Source organism: Leptonychotes weddellii, chromosome 14, assembly GCF_054177405.1.
Source record: "Leptonychotes weddellii isolate Sample4059 chromosome 14, ASM5417740v2, whole genome shotgun sequence".
Lineage (NCBI taxonomy): Eukaryota > Metazoa > Chordata > Mammalia > Carnivora > Phocidae > Leptonychotes > Leptonychotes weddellii.
The window spans coordinates 79,944,753-79,966,165 of record NC_138382.1 but is presented as its reverse complement, the minus strand read 5'-3'; the positions used below and the strand labels follow the sequence as shown (position 1 = coordinate 79,966,165).

Below are 21,413 nucleotides of genomic sequence, written 5' to 3'. Positions count from 1 at the left end.
GCAGGCCACGTTCCCCTGCGGGCTCCCATAGGGCTTTCGAGGCCCATGGGCGGGCCCCGTGCTGGGTGCAGGCCCCTGCCACGGCCTGGGGGCCCGTTACCTGCCAGGTCTGGGAAGACGATGTTGTTATCCGACAGGCCCAGAGCTCTGACCAGGCAGACAAATTTGTCCAGCACCTGGGTCTGGATCATCCACATCCTGCCTGGGGCCCAATGAACACAGCATGGCCCTTAGCCACGGAGGGTGAGTGGGCAGTGCTGGGCACCCTGCCCTCCCTCCCCCTCCTGCTCCCACCAGCTCGACCATGGCCACTGGGCCGGGGACTCACATAGCAGGTTGACCCTGAGAATACTCTGGCCACCTGACTGTCTTCGGAAGAGCATCAGCGCGAACACGCTGTAGTCCGTGTCGTACACCTGGACCTCCTCGGGCTCTGCCCCGGACACAAGGGGGGTACCGCCGCAGCATGAGGGCTGTTCCCCCCCGGCGCCCTCCGCAGGCTGCCCCCCGCCTCCCGCCGGTCACCCTCTCACCCTCTCTGCTGTCCACCCAGAATCTCCCAGGCCGTGCCGCCGGAACCAGCACATAAGACCAGGTGACGCAGCGGTGGCCCCTGTGGGAGAGAAGGTTCTGGAACCTGGCCAGACCTCGGGTTTCCTTCTCTGTCTCAGGGGCTGGCCCCGAAGTGCCCCCCCGCCCCCGAGAGAGAGAGAATTCAGCTGTTTGTTCGGAGGAGGCGTCTGTCAGAAGCCAGGGGCACGGCCCAGCACACAGGAGGCTTTGCTGCCCTCCCCCAGGGAGCAGTGTCCCTCCTGGAGGAACGAGGCAGGAGCTCTCCGCCATCTGTGCGCATCCCCTTGAAGCCCCTGGCCAGCCCACCCACTGGCTGCTCCTCGTCGCCTGGACTAGGACCTCCAAAGTGTGTGTATGTGCGATGCTGAGAAACAGGCGTTTCTGGCCACAGAGTCCCCTCTGGAGTCTTGAGTGGGCCCAGCTGGGCATGGTGGCCGGTGCCCCCAGCCAGCAGCCCTGGACTTCGCTGAGCCAGGCCAGATGGGGAGAAGTGGGGGCCGTGGGCGGCTGCTGCTGGGCCGGGCCTGGAAGCCCTCCCGGCTCAGGCCCCAGGGAGCCCTCCCGCAGTGCAGGGGCCTCTCCAGGTGGGTGCACTTGTTTTGAGAAGCAACCAAGTGCAGTCTGGCCTGCAGGTGGGGGAGAGGTGAGGCCGCCCAGAAGGCTTCTTGGTCCAGCTGCATTGGCACTGGGTTCTCTGTCCCCCACTCCCCCCATTAATCAACCTCCGGCCGGAGCCAGGCCAGTCAGATGCTCCCAGGAATCTGAGACACTCCAAAGGCGGGTTCTGGGGTGGCTGAACCCATGCAGGTGGCTTTGATGGTGCTCGCTGAGGCTGGGGCAGGGGCCAGTGGAGACCCTCAGGGGGAGGCTCTCAGCTTCTAGGATCTACTCCTGGTCGGCATGACAAACCCGCCTTGCTTAAGGTCCCTATTTTATATTACCTGGAGCCAAAGAGTCCTAACCAGAGGTTCCCAGGCCCTCTCTCCCCCACAGCCAGGCAGAGGGGCAAGGAAGGCTCCAGGCCTGCTGGAGACGTGGTAAGGGTAAAGAAGCCCTCATGGCATCGGTGTCCCCCAAAGGGGGGACAGCACCACCCTCACCTCATTCCAGGGGGTTAGCCATCAAGACTCCCGACTTCTTCCCATCCAGGCGGACCAACCAGAGCACCTGTCACCCTGGATGCAGCAACGGGTCCAACAGGATCACGTGACTCAAGGAAACCCGGTCAGAGGCCATTGCCAGGCTGACCAGGATGCTCTCTCTTTTCTGGAATTGGAACCCTGAGAAGGACATCAGCCTAGGCTAATGTTTTACCCCTGCGAAGTGAGAACTTTCTGGAACAGAGGTCTGGGGCAGACAGAGATGAGAGAGGAAGAGGGAAGGGGTGATGGGGCCCTGATCACACTGTTTGAGCTCCTGGATCCAGCTGTACCTGAAATCCATAAGCCCCCAAAGCTCTTCTGAGTCTGTGATCCAGTGTGTGCCCCTCTTTTGTGTGTGCTCCCAGAGCGGGCTTAGGTCACCAGCAGCCTGTGCTGAACTTTGAATTAGGAGGAGGGCCCTGGGAGAACCGGGGCACTGGGGCCCATGCTGGACCTGAGCCATGAAGCCATTAGCTTCTAGGATTACAGGCCAGGGATCCTCACTCACCGGGTCATGGCATATGACACTTCAAGGCGACTGTTTTCATTTTGCTCGAACGTTGCAATGAATGGGTTCAACAGGAACCTGTCCGTCTTCCTGTGGGTGCTGCCCGCTAAGCCGACAACAAACCATTCCCCCTGGAACTGTGGGAACCTGAGGTAGGCAGAGCCCAGGACAGCCCCAAGGGCCCTCACCAGGCAGTGGCTCCCAGCCTGAGCCTGCACCAATGACGCTGGCAGGAGCCGGGGGGCTGCCCTGGGCCTGGCAGGGCCAGGGTGACCTTGCCCAGTGGCTGGCCTTTGTGAGCTTCAGTTGACAGAGATGTTCCCACCGCACGGGGACTGGCAGGGGTTACTGCTGACCCAGGACGGCCTGTCCAGAGTCCTTTTCTGATGGACGTCAGGACTCTCTCTCTGGGGGGATCTGAGACCAGGCTGGCCAGGCTGGGCTCCCTGGGTGGTGTCTCCCCCCGGCCACCTTGGCCCTCCTTTCTCCCTGCACTTGGACCCTGGCTGACTTTCTCCCCCGCCCTCCAAGCCCCCAGACCTGGTCTTCTTGGAAGCTCTGTAACACGGAGGTAATGCCTGGCGGGGTGTTTGGGGTCTGGCCCTTCAGGCCTTTCAGCAGGGTGAGCACCACCCACAGGGCACAGCAAGGTCCCATCCCAGTAGGGACGGAGAGAAAGCAAGTGGCCATGTCACTGCTGACTCAGATACTCCCCACTTTATGGGCCCACCTGCAGGTGTCCCTCCCCAGGGGTGTGCCCCTTTCACCTTCCTCCTCAGAACTGGCAGAAGAGGTGGGCCCGGAGGAGGGCTTAGAGGTGGACTGGGCAGGGGCAGGGCCCTCTTGAGATCCTGCCCACCAAAGATGGGGGCATCTGGGTCCCACCCCAGGAAGGGAGACGGGCAGAAAATGGAGGGGCTGGGGGTGCTTGCTGGGCCCACTAGTTCCCAAGGATGTCTCTGCACCTTGCTTCCTGAGTCCTGAGAGCCCCAGCTCCACCCCTCTTTGGAACCCCTTCCCAGTGCCCCATGCCAGTGGCGGTGACCAGGGGCCTGAGGTGTCTCCCCGGCCGAGCCCTACCCCGGTAGCTTTCCTGCCACCAGGTGGAGGGCAGAATGTTCCATCCCACACAGGGAGCTTAACCTTTTCTTAGTACCGAAGGTCAGGGGCACAGCGTTCTTGCAGAACACCGAGTGCAAAGCCCAGGCCCGCCACCCCCGCACCGTTCCACACGTCCCTAAACCCAAAGCGTGGAGCAAGAACAGGGCCAAGGGGCCCTATCGTCACGAAGGTGCAGGGGTCGCGGCCAGTCAGAGTGAGGCCAGACAAGGGGGTGGTGGGGCAGGCAGCCAGAGCACCCAGATCAGAATGACTGAGGGGTGATTGCAGGGGCCCCTTTGCAGAGGGAGGGCAGGGGGCAGGCAGCCCAGCCTAGTGGGGTGGGGCACCCACACACTGGGCCGGGGGACAGGAGGGCCCAGGCTCTGGGCATGTAGCCCGCCCCGCCACCCCCCGAGAAACGGCCTGGTAGTCAAATGCGTAGGTGCTGGGCTCTAGGAGACATCCTGGAAGGATATGTACCTGACCTATGAGCCCCCTGTCCCGGCCACCTCCTTCCCCACCTGGGTCCCCATGTCCCAGGCCACCTCCTGCCCCACCTGGGTCCCCATGTCCCAGGCCACCTCCTTCCCCACCTGGGTCCCCCTGTCCCAGGCACCTCCTGCCCCACCTGGGTCCCCCTGTGTCCTGAGCCACCTCTTCCTCACATCCAGGTCCGCCTGCCCTGGGCCACCTCCTGCCCCTCCCCAGGTCCCCATGTCCTGGGTCATTTCCCCCCCCACTGCATGGGGTCCCCCTTCCCTCCCCCCAGGTCTCCATATCCTGGGCCATCTCCTTCCCTTCCCCACCCTGGCCTCCAGCAACCTGTCCTGAGGAGGGGCCCTAACCGGGACACTCAGAAAGCACCCGTCCCCCGACAAGGAGCTTCAGGGCTTGGCTCCGTCCCAGCCCTCACTCTGCGTGGAAGGGCATGGGCCCTGGTCCTTCCGCCTCCGGGAGCGTTTCCCATTGCCAGGTGGACCATCGAGGCCTCTCTGGGGGGCTGCAGGCCCCAGGACAGGGGAGGGTCCGGGGTCGGGAGGGCCACCACCATCTCCCCGAGAACCGAGCCCGCAGGGCAGCGCCCCGATCTCTTGAGCTCGCGGTGCCCGCCGCTCGATAGGCCCTACTACTTCAGGACACTCTGGCCCCCACAAGAAGAGAGGTTGCAGAGAGCCGTTTGTTGCCCCGAACTTCCCAGAGGAGCCATCACTCTCCACCAGAAGCTGCGGTGGCAGTTCCGACCGCAGACGCTGCGAACGCCTGGCCTCCCCCTCCCACCCCGCAGGCACCAAGCTGCCCCTGGTGATCCCAACCCAGTCCCAAGCCCACTCAAAAACTGAAAGCGGCCCCCTTTGCGCCTGCGCTCTGGGGAGACGGGGGCGGGGCAGAGCAGGGACACCACCCCCTCCCGACCTAGGCGGGGACGCAGCTCCGGGCGCCTCTGGCGGCGCTTAGTGACTCTGGCGCCCCCTACAGCCCGCCAGGCGGCTCGCAGGCTGGGCGGTGGATTTAGGAGCCGCGCTCCTCACGCCCGGGGCCGCGGCAGGCGTGGCTCCTCCCACCGTCAACGCGATTGGTCGAGGGCGGGCACGTGACGCTGGCCGCGCGCTTGGGCCAGGTGTGCGAAGACCACCGGAGTCCAGGCCTCGGGCCGGCAGCGGCGCCCGCGTCACCCCAGAAGGGCGGCAGGGTCCGCGGGTACCGCCGGTCAGGGTGGCTGCGGGGAGGGCCAGGGCGCAGGCTGGACCCTCCCGGGAGCCGGGCCTGGCCCTCCCCGCAGCCCTTTCCCCACCGGCTGCCCGGTGTCCCCCCCGGCCTCTGCAGGACCCTCTGCCCGCTCGCTCCCCGGGCCAGGGCCGTCCCCGGCCCTCCCTCTCTTCCACCCAGACAGCAACAGCAGGAGCCCCCCACCCGCCCTCCGCGCAGCTACTCCCCAGGTCTTTCCTCTCGCCCCAAAGCTCGGACGCCGTGCTCTGGGCTGGCTCTTCCCGACGGTGGGCAGGGACCAGCTGGCACCAGGGAGGCGAGGGGAGGAGGAAGGCAGGCTGGATTCAGGGATCCCCGCGGGGCCGTCCCAGCCGCTGAAGCCCTCAGCTCGCGGGGGGGGGGGGCGCGGGGGCGCGAGGAGGGGGGAGCAGTGCTGTCAGGAGCAGGACGTGCGGAGCGACCCGGTGTGAAGGCCCTGCCACGTGCCGGAGGGAGCTGGTGGGCCCCCTCCACGGCGGGCTATGTCCAGCCCTGTCCCCCAGGCAGGAGTCCTGGCCCACCTGTCCACTGAGGGGCTGTGTGGGCAGGGAGGGCGGGCACCCCGCAAGAAGGGCCAACGACGTACCTGCCTGTGGGACCACCGGCGCTGGGGGCCTGGGACACAGCACCCTCGCATCCTGGCAAGGCCCGTGGGCTCCCAGGACAGTGCTCCTCTGGCCTTCCCTGGGGGCCCCCAACCGCCACTGCCAATTAGAGGTAAGTTTGTATACATTTTTAAAAGGTATTTTTCTTGGGGCGCCTGGGTGGCTCAGTTGGCTAGGTTTCGGCTGAGATCATGATCTCAGGGTTGTGGGATTGACCCTGCCTTGGGATCCGTGCTGGGTGTGGAGCCTGCTTAAGATTCTCTCTCTGACCCTCTGCCCCCCAACCCTCGCTCTCTCGAGCTCCCTCTCGCAAATAAAATAATATTTTTTCCTTCTAAAGTATTAAAAATCACTTATTACAGTTAAAAGGCAAAATACAAATTATAATTAACATCTTTACCTAAAAACAGTTCACTTAGAACTACAGTTATTTCACCTAGTTTGTGACAATGAGAGTTCAGTAAATATTTTTGTGGAAATAAAATGCATGACAGCTGCCCCCCCCCCCAGACCTGCTGTTGGGGACCCAGAGGGACAGGCCTGGGCTGCTGTGGGGTCTCAGCCCTGTGGTCACGTGGGAGGGTCTCTGGTGCCGCCCTTTGGACCTGCAGTCCTTTTGAAGCATCCTTCCCCGGAATCCCTGAGAGGGGGATATGTTTGAACTCTCCCACACCCCAGAGCAGAGGCCCTCATTTTCTATTTGGGGGCTGTGGAGCCAGGCATGCAGGGGGCTCTCTGAGCTACGGCCCCACTTGATACAAGTGTGCGGAGACTCCAGCAGGTGACTAGTGGGTCTCTGGGTCGTAGGGCCCATGGGGAGGCTACAGTTTCCTTTGCCCTTCTCCTTCAAAGCCCTGGGGGCCAAGGCCCCCTGCCTTCCCCTCTTCTCCTCAGCCCTGTATGTCTGCCTTTCTGGGAGGCCAGTTCCAAGGGACATAGGGTGGGCACTGCCCAGTCTGTGGGGTCAGGCATGGTCCCCACCCACTGGAGACATTGGAGCCCATACAAGGCTGCTGGCTCTTCCTAGCAACCACCCACCCCAGTCCTCCTGGTCTGGGCTGAGCCAGTCGGCCAAGTGGACATGCAGCAGTGGGACCAGATAGTGGTCCCTACAGCTCACCTGGGATGGCCTGGTGCTCACCCCTACTCCCTGGCAGCCCAGGGAGGAAATGGGGGCTGGTGGGGGTCCAGCTCCCAGGTGCCCCCTCAGCCTCACCAGCAGTCAGTGGTGAGCTCTGGACCTCGAAATTCCAGGAACAGGGAGCCACCCCACCGGGGTGCCCAGGATTGAGAAACGCTCATCAGATGGATGCCCAGGGCCCCAAGACAGCGTGGCTTGGGGCCAGTTCCAGGCCCAGCTTTGGCCAAGCTAATGCACATTTCCCTGAATGGACCTTCCAGCTCCAGTCTGGACCCAGCCTAGGGCTGCCATTTGCCCTCAGATCCTCCCCAAGTTCTCCTGAAGGGAGGCCACCCCCCAACCCCCGTCCTGGTTCCCAAGGGGACAGTGGGAGGGCTGAAGGTGAGGCGTGCACATTTCTCCAGGATGGGCAAGTGTGTGCCAGGCATGTTTGTCCAGAAGCACCCCAGGGTGCTGACTCACAGCCATGTGGGCCTGGATCTTGCCCAGCAAGGCTTGGGGAGGCCGAGGAGGGGAGTAAAGGGAGAAAGCTGGCCCCCCACACCGCCCCGGAGCAGGGCACCTCCAGGCCCCTCAGGGCACCGGGTGGGCATGTATGGGGGCACAGTATGTGCCCCAAGTCATCAGAGCTGTTGAAATTGGCCAGTGCCCTCCAGCAAATGGAGGAGATGGCTTAACAAATGGGGAGTGGGGGGTGTTGGCAGAATCTGAAGAATGTTCTCACCAGCAGGGTCCGAGCGGAGTCCAGGCCCTGCCCACTGGGCTCCTGGTGCAGGGTGAGGGCCATGGCTCCCTCCCCTAGCCCCAGGGCAGCTGTCCACCCTGTGGGACCCCCCTGGGCAGACCCTGACCTTGGAGAGGAATGCTGCATGTTGGGTGACTCAAAATTGTTTCAAGTGCCCTTTGCCCTCTTGGAGTAGCTCTGTTTCCTCTAGGGTCAGTCTCCCAGTCCTGATTCTTCTCTTGCAGTGATTTCCCCAGTGTCTGGGACCCCCGGTGAGGGTCAGGCAGGTCGGCCAGGCCCCAGGCTGTGGGAAGCATGTGCAGTCTACCCTGGGGGGCAGTGGGGATCCCCCGGAGACGGACCTTCCCCAGCAGTCCACATCTCCCCAACAGGCTGGCATCACTTGTCCCTCCAGGCAGCCATTGCCCTGGGGGGGGACACCGTTACCCCATTTTCAGCTCCTCTCCCCCTGCCTCCATCTCCCATGGGCCTTGGAGTTCCCACATTCCAGAAGGTTCTCTACAGAGAGCAAAGCACACACTCGCCTTCCTCATAGCTGGTGACCTTGGTCAGATCCTGGGTGTGGACTCCCCCACTTGTGCACCAAGCTCCTGTGCTCACCCCACTCCTAGCGCCTGAATTAGGCTGGCCTGCTTCCTCCATTTTGGGATAGACCCTTCCCCCTCCCCCCTCCCCCTCCCCCCCTTCCCCGGCACACACACACACACCCCTTATTCTCCCTGCCTGGGTAGTTTCGCCATCTACCCCAAGGGGCACCTGGCTGCCTGATGCCAGGACTGGACTCAGCCCCAGCTGGTCAGTCCTGCTCCCAGGCCCGTCCTGTGTCCCTTCTGCCCCTGCCAGCCCTTGGGGCAGCCATAGGGACAGCCCAGCCTCCTGTCTTTCTAAGACCGTTGCCAACTCACTGCAGACCCAGGCACCACATCCAGGAACGGGGAGGGGGTCTGCCTGCCCCCTCCCCAGTAGCCTGTCCTGTCCTGCCTCAGGCCAGAGGGCCACTGGGACTCTGGACCCGTGCCTCCCAGGAGGAGCTCAGGGTCAGCAGCAGACCAGAAGAACCTGTGGGGAGGGCTCCTCATCCCTCTAGGAAAGGCCCCCCACCATCTGGGCAGGGGGCAGGCTCCGGTCCTGGGCCTACACACGGCGGCCCAGCAAGGCCAGCAGGGCACGTGTGCTCACAGACTGGGAGCAGGGAAGGGCAGCTGGGACCACAGAGCAGGGGCCCAACTGAGAAGCCGAGACCGGGGCACAGGGACAGCAGGGCAGTGGACGCTTCCAGACCTTTAAAAAGAGCCATTTCCACCCTGCCTCTCCGGGGCAGAGGGTTTTGACCAGGGGAGGAGCCCCTTCCCTCTCCAGCCCCCCCGGGGGGAGCAGTCCCACATGCTCATGAGAAGACGGGCTGGCAGAGGCCCCCGTCCGGGCCCAACACAGAAAGGAAGGAGTCAGGGGCCAAGCTGGACAGCATTTAATGAAGGTAATGCTCCTGAGGCTCTGTGGGTGACGGGCAGCTTCGGGGCACACACGGGAGAGCGTCCCCCCACGGGGTGGCCCTGACCCCGTGCGGCCCCGGGGCTCTGAGTGGGGTAGCAGGTGCCACCCCCTTCAGGGTCTTCACTCCTTCTAAGGTCAGGGCTGCCGCCTGGACTCACCTTCTTGTTTCTGGGGCACAGAGACGAGACTCAGCCAGTGAAGGAGCTGAGGGGTGCCCTCCTCACTGCACCACCCGGCCAGCACTGCCCACTCACCATCTAGGATGTGGAACTGGTCTGTGGCCTCGCAGAAACCTGAAGGCCCAAGCAGGGGTCAGGAGTGGCTGGGGCAGGGCACACAGGGGGAGGACAAGGCCGGCCACTGGGGGAGGCTTACCATACTTGGGGAAGAACAAGATATGGTCCTCGGTCAGGTTGGCCCTCTGGGTCCCCTGCTCAAATGCACTCAGGGCCGAGTCACTTGCCGGGAACGAGCGGGCTGTGGGGCACACGGGGCTCCTGGGCACGCGGTGAGGGAGCAGGTGGGGCGTGCTGGGCGTAGGGTCTGTGTGTGCTTGTGACACACCCATCCCCTCCCTGTCCCCTCTGTCCCCACACCCGGGCCTATCGGCAGGGGCTCCTCCCCGGACCCCTGCTCAGCTGAGGAGGGTCAGAATGCAGGGAGGGAAGGGCAGGGAGGGTCCGTGTGTCCCTCCGGGCTCGCCCCACATGGATGGCTCTGAGTGTGTGCAAAGCGTGGGCTCCCGCGTGGACGCACTGTACAGCTTCACCGACAGCCGCCGCTTCTGCTCCAGGTACAGGACGGCGAAGCCCTGGTAGTCTGTCTCCCCGACGACCACGTCCACTGCCCTGCGGGCACCTCGGGCTGGGCAGAGCTGAGTCAGCCGAGTCAGCTTCTGGCCCCTGAGCCCTGCACCCCAGCCCCCGATGCCCTTGCCTCACCTCGGAGCAGGAAGCGGCCGGGGACTCCCGTGTCTGAGTAGAGCTGCCGCACCTGCCAGCATATCCCATCCCTGGGGGGGGATGGGGGGAGCACAGCAGGCTTAGGGACCCCAACCCAGGCAGGGCCTCACAGGACTCCGGTCCAGGCCACAACAAGGTGGGGGCAGGGGTCTGTACGGGGGACTCACAGCTTCTGGAAGGTGCTGACAGCCATAGCTGCGCCCTGGGCAGCAACACGCAGTAGGGTGGCCTCAGCCCGGTGGCCTTGCTCCTGCAGGAAGCGGCACGAGGAGGCCACGGCCACAAGGAGCCACGTCCCTGCAAACTAGGAGCAGGCCATGTGAGGGCACAAGGGGATGAGGGGCTGCCCGGCCCTGCCCACCCACCTGTCCCCCCTCTACCTGCTGAGCATCGAAGTTGGCCTTCGGCTGGATGGTGCTGATGGGGGACGCTGGCTGAGGGGGTCTCCGAGCCCTCTGGCTCAGGGAGCCCCCAGCCAAGAGCAGAGTCAAGAAGAGTGCAGTCCTGGGGGTCAGCATGGTGGCGGCAGTAACAGTGCGGGTCTGGGGGAGGCAGAGGGCAGGACGGCCAAGTCCTGGGTCAGAGTCCACTGTCCAGTGCCGCCCAGAAGCCTGGCACCGGAAGTAGGCGCCAGCCCACTTCCAGCCCACGAAGTCCCGGTTGGTCCTCCTGCCTTACCAAGCACCCTGCCCCCCACGAGTCTACCCCCAGCCTCCTCGACTCTGCACCTCCCGGCAGGGCCCTGGCGCCATATCCTGTTTACAAAGTCCGAGTTGACCTCTGGTTCCTTGTCCACGACCCCCTAAACCAAAGGCCCCAGCAGCTGGGAGCGGCGGGGCGGGGTCTCGAACCCCAAGGTGAGTGAGCCTTGCCCTCAGCCCGGCCCACTGGCCTCGGTGCAAGGCCGCCGCCCCTCCCGGCCGCCGGGGGCGCTGTTAGGAGCGAGCTCGAGTGCGCGCAGGCGCAGCAACAGCCGAGACGGGCTGCCGGGTGCGCGACACTCTGCGGCCATCGATGCCTCAGGGCTCGAGGCGTCAGCCTGGCGGGCTCCATCATAGAGACGCGGCGGCAGGAGCGGCGGGGTGGAAGCGGGTCGGCCGGCTGAGGCTGGGCGCGGGGCAGGGGCAGCACAGCCGGGCGGAGGCGGCCGCGGTGAGTGCGCCCGGCCCCGGGGGAAGTCGTCGTTCGGCCCCGGCCCCCGGCCCCCGGCCCCCGATCCCCGGCTCCCCGGCCCGGAAGAGCGTCGCAAACCGGCCGTGTCCGGTCCCCGGCTCCCTGCCGCCCGCTCCCCACCCCGCCCCCCGCCCCCCCCACCCCGCCTCTGGCCCCTCGGCCTCGGCCGCGCCCTCTGCCGATGAATGAGTCGCCGAGGACGCCCCGCCGGGCCCGGGGACCGAGCCGAGGCCCCGCCCCCCGCAGCCCCTCGGAGGGAAGGTGGGAGGGGACGTTGGGCAGCCCCCGCCCCGCCCCCAGCTCGCCTGGCGGTGGCCGCGCTGGCCCGCTGACCGCCTGGCGGGGCTTCCCTAGGCCACAGGGCCGAGGCCAAGGGCCGGCTGGTGCCCCTGGCGGCGTCTGGGGCAGGCGGGCAGGCGCTCGTCCCGCCGGCCCCAAGCCTCTTCTCGGAAGGACCTCTGTCCCACGCTGACAGCTCTGAAGCCTTGGGGCTACAAGGTCAGAGTGACAGGCGTGCGTGGGGGGCACCGGTTTCTCGGGCTCGGAGCAGTCACCAACCCAGGCATCCAGATGTGTCTCTCGGCCCGTGAGCGGGAGGAGGTCAGAGGGGCCCACCCCCGCGACCGGGCCTCTACTGGGCTGAGAGCACATCTGGAGTCCAGCTCAGGCTGGACCAGGCCGGGAGGTGCCGAGCGCCGTCTGCTGCCCGCCCAAAGCTGCCTGTTCCAGCGCACCCCCGGGACGGGCAGGGGCGCCGGTCAGGAGGATGGGGTCCAGGAGCATGGCTGTCCAGGGGGCCTGGAGAAGCTGTCGGACGCCTAGCCGGGTGGGAGTGCCAGCTGGCCCTCCGCACTCAGCCCCCCGCCAGTGCACCTGCAACTAAGGGGACCACGTGTGGGTTTCAGGGCTGCCCGGGCAGAATGTCACAATGGACGAGGGGGGCACGCCCCTGCTCCCGGACAGCCTCATCTACCAGATCTTCCTGAGCTTGGGCCCAGCGGACGTGCTGGCTGCCGGTCTGGTGTGTCGCCGGTGGCAGGCCGTGTCCCGGGACGAGTTCCTGTGGAGGGAGCAGTTCTACCGCTACTACCAGGTGGCCCGAGACGTGCCCCGGCACCCAGGTCAGGGCCTGCACGTGGCCCCACAGTCCGCCAGGCTGGCCGGGAGGGCGGGAGGCGGGGCCGTTCACATGCTGCCCGCTCAAGCCGCAGCACTGGTCCCCGAGGCACCGTGCGGCCCTCATGCTGATGGGGAGCAACGAGGCCTGGCAGGGAGGCGGGGGTGCCGGGGGCAGCCCTGCAGCTGAGGTGACGTCCTCCAGGGGCAGGGCCGGCCCCTCCGCTGTCAGGGTGCTGGCCTCTGTGGGGAAGGAGGCTCAGGGCCCCGGCGGTGACCACCCCCCACCCCTAGCGGCCACGTCCTGGTATGAAGAGTTTCGGCGGCTCTATGACACGGTGCCTTGCGTGGAGGTGCAGACGCTCAAGGAGCACACCGATCAGGTGCTGCATCTCAGCTTCTCCCACTCGGGTTACCAGTTTGCTTCCTGCTCCAAGGATTGCACTGTGAAGGTGAGCCCAGCCCACGGCAGCTGGGGCCGGGGAAGGGCGGTGGCCCTCACTGCTGATGGGGGAAAGCGGGTTCTGCTCCAGAGCCAGGAGCCAGCCACGTGGACCCGCACCCCTCGGGTCAGCGGGCAGCCAGGGGCAAGGAGCACCAGCCTGGTGGTGGTTTCTGGGCATGGGCCCTGGGGTCCCGTGCAGGGCGGGCTCATGGTGCCCCCAGATGACTCCGCCCCCACGCAGATCTGGAGCAACGACCTGACTATCTCGCTGCTGCACAGCGCGGACATGCGGCCCTATAACTGGAGCTACACCCAGTTCTCCCAGTTCAACCAGGATGACTCACTGCTGCTGGCATCTGGGGTGTTCCTAGGGCCCCACAACTCCTCGTCGGGTGAGATCGCGGTCATCAGCCTCGGTGAGAGCGGGCCTGGGGCAGGCTGGCTGTCCTGGCCAACCCCAGCCCTCCTCCTACAAAGCCCCTCCCAGCCCCTTCCCACAGCCCTGTCCCCACCCTCCCCAGATAACTTCGCCCTGCTGTCCCGAGTGCGCAACAAGCCCTATGACGTGTTTGGCTGCTGGCTCACGGAGACCAGCCTGATCTCGGGGAACCTGCACCGCATCGGAGACATTACATCCTGCTCAGTGCTCTGGCTCAACAATGCGTTCCAGGTGCGGGCGCGCGTGCCCCCTGCGGCCGCTCCCTCCTTGGCCTGGTGCCCACCTGCTGTCTCCCACCCCCAGGACGTGGAGTCAGAGAACGTCAATGTGGTGAAGCGGCTCTTCAAGATTCAGAACCTTAACGCCAGCACCATCCGCACGGTGATGGTGGCCGACTGCAGCCGCTTTGACAGCCCGGACCTCCTGCTGGATGCCAGTGGGCCCCCCGGCCGCGTCTTTGACCTGGGCAGCGACAGTGAGGACGAGGCGGCAGGCCTGGGACCAGGGCCGGCTCCGGCCCGCACCAAGGAGGGCTTGCGGCGATTCTTGGATGGGCTCCTGGACGGGCGGGCGCAGTCCCAGCTGTCAGAGCACGCGCTGGAGACCAGGGTGGCTGAGCTGCTGGCCCAGGGCCGCACCAAACCCCCAGAGCACAGCATGGCCGACGCCCGCAAGCTCCTCATCTTCACCACGGGCTGCCTCACTTACTCACCACACCAGATCGGTAGGGGAGCAGGCCCTCCTCCGTCCCTAGGGCCTGGGGGGTGAGGCTTCCCTGCAGCTGGGGTGGGGTCCTGTGGTCAAGGGCAGGCCCTAAGTCTCTGGGCAGAGTCGGCTTCCTCTGTTTGTCCTGGGGGCCCTGCCCTGGGCCAGCCTCCTGGAGTGCGTGTTCCGTGGGGGCCTCTGGTTCCTGCAGGCATCAAGCAGATCCTGCCACACCAGATGACCACAGCCGGGCCTGTGCTGGGCGAGGGGCGGGGCTCAGATGCCTTCTTTGACGCCCTGGACCACGTCATCGATGTGCACGGACACATAATCGGCATGGGCTTGTCCCCGGACAACAGGTGGGTCTCCAAGAGTGTCCTGGGCTTGGGGCGGGGGCTCTGCAGGCTGCTGAGACCAAGCAGGGTGCCCCTTGCCCAGGTACTTGTATGTAAACAGCCGTGCCTGGCCCAGCGGCTCTGTGGTGGCTGACCCCATGCAGCCACCGCCCATCGCAGAGGAGATCGACCTGCTGGTGTTCGACCTCAAGACCATGCGGGAGGTGAAGCGGGCTCTGCGGGCCCACCGTGCCTACACGCCCAATGACGAGTGCTTCTTCATCTTCCTGGACGTCAGCAGGGACTTCGTGGCCAGGTAGATGCGCAGGGCAGGGCCGGGCCGGGTCCAGGTGTGGTGGGCAGGGTCTCACCCGAGGCTCTCCCGCAGCGGAGCAGAGGACCGGCACGGCTACATCTGGGACCGGCACTATAATATCTGCTTGGCCAAGCTGCGGCACCAGGACGTGGTCAACTCAGTGGTCTTCAGCCCCCAAGAGCAGGAGCTTCTGCTGACCGCCAGTGACGACGCCACCATCAAAGCCTGGCGTTCACCACGCACCGTGCGCATCCACCAGGCCCCGCGCCCACGTCCCCATCCCTTTCTCTCCTGGTTTGCCAGCCAGAGGCGCTGAGAGGGGTGCTGGCCGACAGGAGCGTCCTGGGTGTCCTGGGGCCGCTGGGACCCATTGAAGATGCCACAGAGGCCTGCAGCCCTTTCCCAGGGGCCCAGGCGCTGCCCAGACCACGTGGTAGGCAGAGACACTTGTGACAGTCATGCCTTAGGAAGGGGGTCCAGCAGGACTGCAGGGAGGGGACGGCCTGCCCCCCACCACGCTCACACCACACACCACCTCCCACAGCTGTGACCTTCAGCAGCAGGGCAGCCCCCTGGCTGGCTTGGGATGCACTGGACACTGGGGCCCCACTCCTCCCCCACCCTCTTCCCCCAGGGCCTGTGCCCTGGGACAGTCAGCAGCACACATACCCTTTGGCCGGCCCTTCGGGCCCCGGGGGGCCCCTCCTCTGGGAACGCGTTTGCTCACCAGCAGGGCCGGCAGCGCAGGTCAGTCTGCCGTGGGCCCAGGCAGACTGCATGTCACTGGTCACCTGTTTGGGGCCTGAATAAACAGCTGGCAATAGCACTGCGCTGTCTGATCTTTGTGGGCAGGGAGGGGCCCAGTGGTATCTGCGTGGACTCTTGTGCCCGACCGACAGATGGCAGGGCGCTTGAGGCTGTGTCCCCCGTCGCTGTCCCTGGAACCCCTGAGCAGACGAGGTCACCGGTGCGCAGAAAGTGCCAGAGCACGTCCACCATGACGTGTGCTTGCCACCAGCAGGGAGGCGTAAAGGGGCGCACCTGACCTGGGGAGGTGCTGCAGAAGACGGCCGCACACACAGGGCGGGGGGCTGGGGACGTGGGGGGGCAGGAAGCAGCCCCAGCCACATTCTCAAGGCTTGACCCACGTCTGTCCTGGGGGCTCACCTGCACCCCCTCATTTTGATGGGTGCTGGGTGCCGGGTGGGGGTGCTGATGGGGCAGCAGGCCTGATTTCCGTGCCTGGCTACACACGGAGCTCATCGTGTCGAACAGTCTTCCATGCACGCGGTGACCATCACCACAGTTGGGGGACAAACGCGGCTGACACGGACGTGTCCACGGGAACGAGGACAGAGGCAGTGCCTAGCAGAGGCTGCTGGCCTTGGAACCGCACTGGCTATGGGGGGAGGGCTGGGCAGGGGCTGTGAGGGGCTCGGCCGGGAAGGCACAGGGCCCAGAGGAGCTGCTCATGGCCAAGTGTCCAGCAGCGTGGGCTGCGCACCCAGAGGTCGCCCCAGCCCACAGTAACAACAGGGAAGCCCAGGGCTGCTGGGGTTCACGTCCAAACCCCCAGACACAAGGACAAGGAGGGGAACTTGGAGACAAGGACACAACAGCAACGGAAGCCAACACGTCCCATACGCAGCACACCTGAGACCACCCAGAGCCACGAGCAGCCAGCAAGCTCCGCAAGGGCAAACACGCTCCTGACAGGTGGCAAAAATGGAACAATTTTCTGAAGAGATCTTAAAATCATCAAGAACTAAATCTGTAAAACAAAAGCAGGAAAGAAGAATAAAAAACACCCAGACTTTCAAAAAGAAACCAGTGGAACACAACAGGTAGAGTGACTGAAATGGAAAAAAGTTTGGAGCAGACCCACCTGGCATGAGAATTGGCAAGCAGAAGATGGAGAAGAAGAGATGCAACCGAACATGACCCAAGGAAGAGTCGGGAGCATGGGGAGGGACGAGGCAGCACGGATGGGGCAGGAGGCGCTCCAGGTCACGCCTGCAGCGGGGACAGTGGGGCAGAAAGCGGCCCAAGGGCACGAAGACAAAAGTCCTCAGAGCACGTGAGGAGCAGCAGTGCCCACGAGACGCGGCACCGTGAGGCCACGGCCGGCGAGGGCCCCGTCCCTCCCACAGTGCAGCTAGAGGAGCTAAGCACTCACTCGAAATAGGGCACACAGCGGGCAGACGGGGAGCAGCAGACCTCCGTGTCCGTGCCCGGCCTGAGCTCAGAACAGCCTCGGCCCAGAAGTGAGCGCCCAGAGAGCAGCCTGCCAGGAAGACGGAGTGCTGGCCACAGAAGCCCACAGCGGTGGGTGCGGCTGTAGCTCCGAGAGCCCGTTACTGTGGTGCGCTCTGCACTGCCCCTGGGTGGGCCCAGAAGCAGCCTTGTGACCCAGGAAGGGCGTGGCAGAGTGGCCGGCAAGAGCCCCATGTCTCTGGCTGAAGGGGCAGGCGGTGCTGCACCCAGGCCAGAGGGAGCAGCTTGGGAAGCAGCCCCGGGAGGTGGCTGTGACCGCTAAGGCTGACCGTCGGGCTGCAGATGCGTGCATCAGACCCAGACCGCAAGAGCATGCAAACCAGCGCCCAATCCCAGCCCAAGAACTGGCCCACAGGCCGTGGTGGGCATGGGCCCAACCCCAATAAGAGCTGGTGCCCGTGAAGCAGACCCTGACAGTCGTCCAGGAGCCAGACAAGACCCAGAGCCGGTCAAGTGATGTCCAGAATGTCCAGAATGTAACCCGCAAGTACTTGGCACACAAAGAATCCTCAAAATGTCAACTCAGAGGAAAAGACATTCAGCGGGTGCCAAGGATGAAAAGACGCAGATGTCGAGATTATCGGACAGAGACTCTGAAGTAGCAATCATAAGAACGCTTGAACAAGCAATCACAAACACTTCAATAGATGTAAAGATACAAAAGTCTCAGCAAAGAAACAGAAGATTTAAGAGGAGCCAAAGGGAAATGTTAGGACTGAAAAGCAAAATTTTAAAACTCACTGGACAGACAGACCAACAGAATGGACGTGACAGAAGAGTCCATGAACATGACTAAGACAGGTGGACAGAAATTGTCCAACCTGAACAAAGGGGAGAAAACCATTTGGGGGAGAAATCAGGCCCCAGGGGCCTGTGGGACAAACACTAAAGGTCTAATGTTTGTATCACTGGGAGCCCAAAAGGAAAAGAAAATGAGCTGCAGAAACGACAGCTGAAATTCACCACCCATGTGGTGAAAGATACACACCCACAGATTCAAGAAGCCGAGTAAATCCGAATAGGATAAAGCCAAAGGCATCCACACCCAGACACATCTAATCAAACTGCCAAAACCCAAAACAGAAGAACCCTGACAGCAGTTGGGAAAGCTCACGCCCACCCAGCGAGCTGCAGGCCCCTCACCGGCAGCCACGGTTAAAGCCGGAACGGCTGTCAGCCCAGAATGCCACAGCAGCGAAAACATCCTTCATGAATACAGGTGAAATAAACTCTCAAATGAAAGAAAAAGAAGAGACTCTGTAGCCAGCAATGGAAGGTCTTCTGACAAGAGGTAAATACCATCAGAATGAGGCTGGGACACCAACGAGGGGACAGAAACTCAGACTCCTGTCCTCCTGAGTTCTTCAAAACATGTTTGACAGTCGAAAGAAAGGCAGTGATAATGTTTTCTGATGGAGTTTTCAGTCTAGTTATGGGGGGGACGATAAAGGGACCCTTGGGGGTAAGGTGCCTACATCCTGGTTAAAGTGCAAAACACCAACTCCATCGTAAGCTGTTAAAAGTTGAGTGTGTTGCGGGGCGCCTGGGTGGCTCTGTCGGTTGGGCGTCCAACTCTTGATCTCAACTCGGGTCGTGATCTCAGGGTCATGAGTTCAAGCCTCGTGTTGGGCACCACGCTGGGCATGGAGCCTACTTAAAAAAAAAAAAAAAAGTACAACAATAAAAGTTAAGTGTGTTGTGATCCTTAGAAGAACCACTAAAAATACTACACAGAGAGAGACAAAATCACAATAGATGGACTAAAACAGATTAGCAAAAAACGTTCAACTAATTCCGTCCTTCTAGGCAGCCGAGAGGAGATGGAGGTACAAATACAGAGGACCAACAGAAAACAAACAACAAAATGGTAAACGTCTACCTCAGCGCAGCAACAACTGCATTACTGTCAAAGTGAAACCAACAAAAACAGAAGCCCTACAACCCCACTCCATCATCGCTAACAAAGCACTTCAAATAGGACATCAGGGAGGGAAACAGCAAAAGGATGGAAAAACACATTCCACAAAAACACTCCTAAAAGGAACCTCGACTGGCTGCACTAACCTCCAAGTCGAGTGTGCCTCAGAAAGGAAGAGCCTTGCCGGGGAGAAGAGTGATGCTGCCCACGGGCAAAAGGCAACATCCGCCGAGAAGCTAAAGCATTGCCCAACGTGTGCACAGCTCACAAAAGAGCCCAAAACAGCCGAAGTGAAGTGGCAGAACGAGAGGAGAGCGCATTCGCAGCCGGAGATGGCGTGCCCGCCCTCAGGGCAGAACCTAACACAGCACTGTGCGCGTTTCCCGGGCTGTGGGAACCAAGAACCACAAACTGGGGAGTCTCTTGTCTGACGGCCCTAGAGGTCACAAGTCCGCGCGCTCGCTGTGGGGGACCCTTCCTTGCCTCTTCTGGCTGCTGGTGGGGCTGGCCATCCTTGGTGTCCTCATGTGTTGACCCATCAGTCCAACCTTCTGTCTTCACATGGCCTCCCCCCCTGGGCCCCTTAAATCATCGTCCCTCTGCAGGTCTGTGTCCAAACCTCCCCTTTTTATAAGGCTCCCGGTCCTACTGGACTGGGCCCACTCTATGCCTCATTTTAACTTGATTACCACTATACAGACCCTATTTCCAAATAAGGTCACATTCTGAGTTACTGGGGATTAGGATGTCAACGCATCTTTTTTTGGGAAATATGATTCAACGTGTAAGAACTACCAACCAACTGGATTTAACTGAGCTGTATACAACACTGCACTCAACAAGAGCAGAATACACATTCTCTTCAAGCGGACAGGAGCATCCACCAAGAGAGACCACAGCCTGCACCACAGGACAAACCTCAACAGACGTCAGCACTTCCAAACTCCTTTTCCATAGGACCGCCAGAAGCCAGATACCGAAACCAGAGACTACAAAAAGGACAATTATAGACCAATATCCCTGGCAAATATAGGTGCAAAATCCTCAAGAGATAATTAAATCAAATCCAGAAATAATATAAAATGAATCGTATGCCACGACCCAGTGGGATTTAATCCAGGAATGCAAGACTGGTTCTATATTTAGAGAAAAATCAATGTAAGCCACCATAGGAACAATACAGAAGAACCACTTGGACGTATCACTTGATGCAGGAAAAGCATCCAAGTCATGATAAAGCCCTCAGCACACTAGACGTAGAAGGGAGCTTGCTCAGCCTGGTAAAGGCATCGGCACAATCTGGAGGTAGCATCATACTTGGTGAGAGGGAACCTTCCCAAGACAAGGAACAAAGCCAAGAGCTCCTCCTTCCACTCCTGTTCCACTCGCAGCGGGAAACTCAGCAGGTGGGATAAAGTGAGCAAGAGGAATGAAGGGCATACAGACGGGAGAGGAATGGAATTGTCACTCACAGATGACATGATTGTTTATGTGGAAAATCCCCAAAAAGCTACAAAAACAAACAATTCAACAACCTCCTAGAACCAGTGAGTTTTGTCAAGGTTACAAAATATAAAGAGAACACACAAAAAACAACTGTTTCTAAACACTAGGAATACACAATTGGGAACCAAACTATTTATTTATTTGTTTGTTTGTTAGAGAGAGATAGAGAACAAGCAGGGGGAGCAGCAGAGGGAGAGGGAGAAGCAAGCTCCCCACTGAGCAGGGAGCCCCATGCGGGGACTTGATCCCAGGACCCTGGGATCATGACCTGAGCCAAAGGCAGATGCTTCACCAACTGAGCCACCCAGGCGCCCCTGGAAACCAAAATTTAAAAAATACCTTTTACGGGACACCTGGGTGGCTCGGTTGAGCATCCAACTCCGGATTTGGGCTCAGGTCATGACCTCAGGATTGTGGGATTGAGCCCTACATTGGGCTCCATGCTCAGCGGGGATTCTGCTTGAGATTCTCCCTCTGCTCCTTACTCCCTTGCTTTCTCTCTCTAAATAAATAAATAAAATCTTTAAAGAAATAATACCTTTTACAATAGTTCAAGAACAAAAGAAATGCTTAGGCACTGACCTAAGAAAGCATGTGTTTATGCTGAATACTACAGAATGATGACTAAAAAAAAAAAAAGCAAAGACACAAATAGAGACAAATTATGTTCCTGGACTGGAAGACAACATAGATGTCAATTCTCTCCAACCTGACCTGTAGATTTAATGCAACTCCAGTCAAATCCCAGCAGGGCTTTTTGTAGCTATAGACCAGGGGATTCTAAACCTTATCCGTACTGGCAAAGGAACAAGAAGAGCTCAAGTAATTCTGAAAAACAAGAATAAAATTGGAGGAATCACCCCACTTGAGCTAATGCGCATTAGGACGTAGGCTATCAAGACAGACTGGCGTTGGTGCAGACACAACAGATCACACGTACAAGGCAAGTTAACTGGACAAAAGCAAAAGCCCCTGGGCAGAGGAGAGGCAAACGATGGACGTTCGTTTCCATAAATGGTGCTGGAACAACTGGCCATCCAGATGCAGGAAAATTCACCTAAACTTCATGCCTTGTATAAAAATCAACTCAAAATTTTTGGATCAAAGGTGTAAATGTAACATGTCACAATATATTTCTAGAAGAAAGCACAGAAAAACCTTCATTATCT

At 61.4% G+C, this 21,413-nt stretch overlaps 3 protein-coding genes across 8 annotated transcripts in view; 1 reads left to right on the top strand and 2 right to left on the bottom strand.

The window, feature by feature from the left end:
• LCN12 (lipocalin 12) overlaps positions 1–3,770 on the bottom strand; it is a 5,493-nt gene extending 1,723 nt beyond the window's left edge. Inside the window, exons 1-5 of the mRNA XM_081802669.1 lie at positions 2,764–3,770; positions 2,224–2,360; positions 534–613; positions 329–433; positions 101–202 (exon numbers count right to left, since the gene is read on the bottom strand). Of these exons, the coding sequence (XP_081658795.1) occupies positions 101–202; positions 329–433; positions 534–613; positions 2,224–2,360; positions 2,764–2,913 (574 nt within the window). The 5' untranslated portion in view covers positions 2,914–3,770. The remainder of the gene's footprint in view (positions 1–100; positions 203–328; positions 434–533; positions 614–2,223; positions 2,361–2,763) is intronic.
• Positions 3,771–5,481: 1,711 nt separating this feature from the next.
• On the top strand, positions 5,482–15,372 carry FBXW5 (F-box and WD repeat domain containing 5). 5 transcript variants are annotated; one of them, XM_031032411.2, is made up of 9 exons: positions 5,499–5,787; positions 12,096–12,311; positions 12,601–12,758; positions 12,993–13,167; positions 13,273–13,421; positions 13,494–13,914; positions 14,107–14,254; positions 14,334–14,546; positions 14,619–15,372. In XM_031032411.2, exons 1-9 carry the CDS (start codon positions 5,553–5,555, stop codon positions 14,860–14,862), a joined length of 1,959 nt encoding a protein of 652 aa, XP_030888271.2. In that variant the 5' UTR covers positions 5,499–5,552; the 3' UTR covers positions 14,863–15,372. The 5 variants fall into 5 exon arrangements, with proteins under 5 accessions (XP_030888270.1, XP_030888268.1, XP_030888267.2 ...); XM_031032410.2 differs by having other exon boundaries at positions 5,482–5,787; positions 13,273–13,914; positions 14,367–14,546; XM_031032408.2 differs by having other exon boundaries at positions 5,482–5,787; positions 13,273–13,914; positions 14,352–14,546.
• Positions 9,015–10,880, bottom strand: C8G (complement C8 gamma chain). Of its 2 annotated transcripts, none has more exons than XM_081803986.1 (7): positions 10,398–10,880; positions 10,185–10,321; positions 9,997–10,067; positions 9,812–9,919; positions 9,431–9,532; positions 9,310–9,348; positions 9,015–9,223 (listed from the first exon to the last, which is right to left on the bottom strand). In XM_081803986.1, exons 1-7 carry the CDS (start codon positions 10,533–10,535, stop codon positions 9,210–9,212), a joined length of 609 nt encoding a protein of 202 aa, XP_081660112.1. In that variant the 5' UTR covers positions 10,536–10,880; the 3' UTR covers positions 9,015–9,209. The 2 variants fall into 2 exon arrangements, with proteins under 2 accessions (XP_081660112.1, XP_030877279.1); XM_031021419.2 differs by having other exon boundaries at positions 9,812–9,929; positions 10,398–10,537.
• Positions 15,373–21,413: the final 6,041 nt, after the last annotated feature.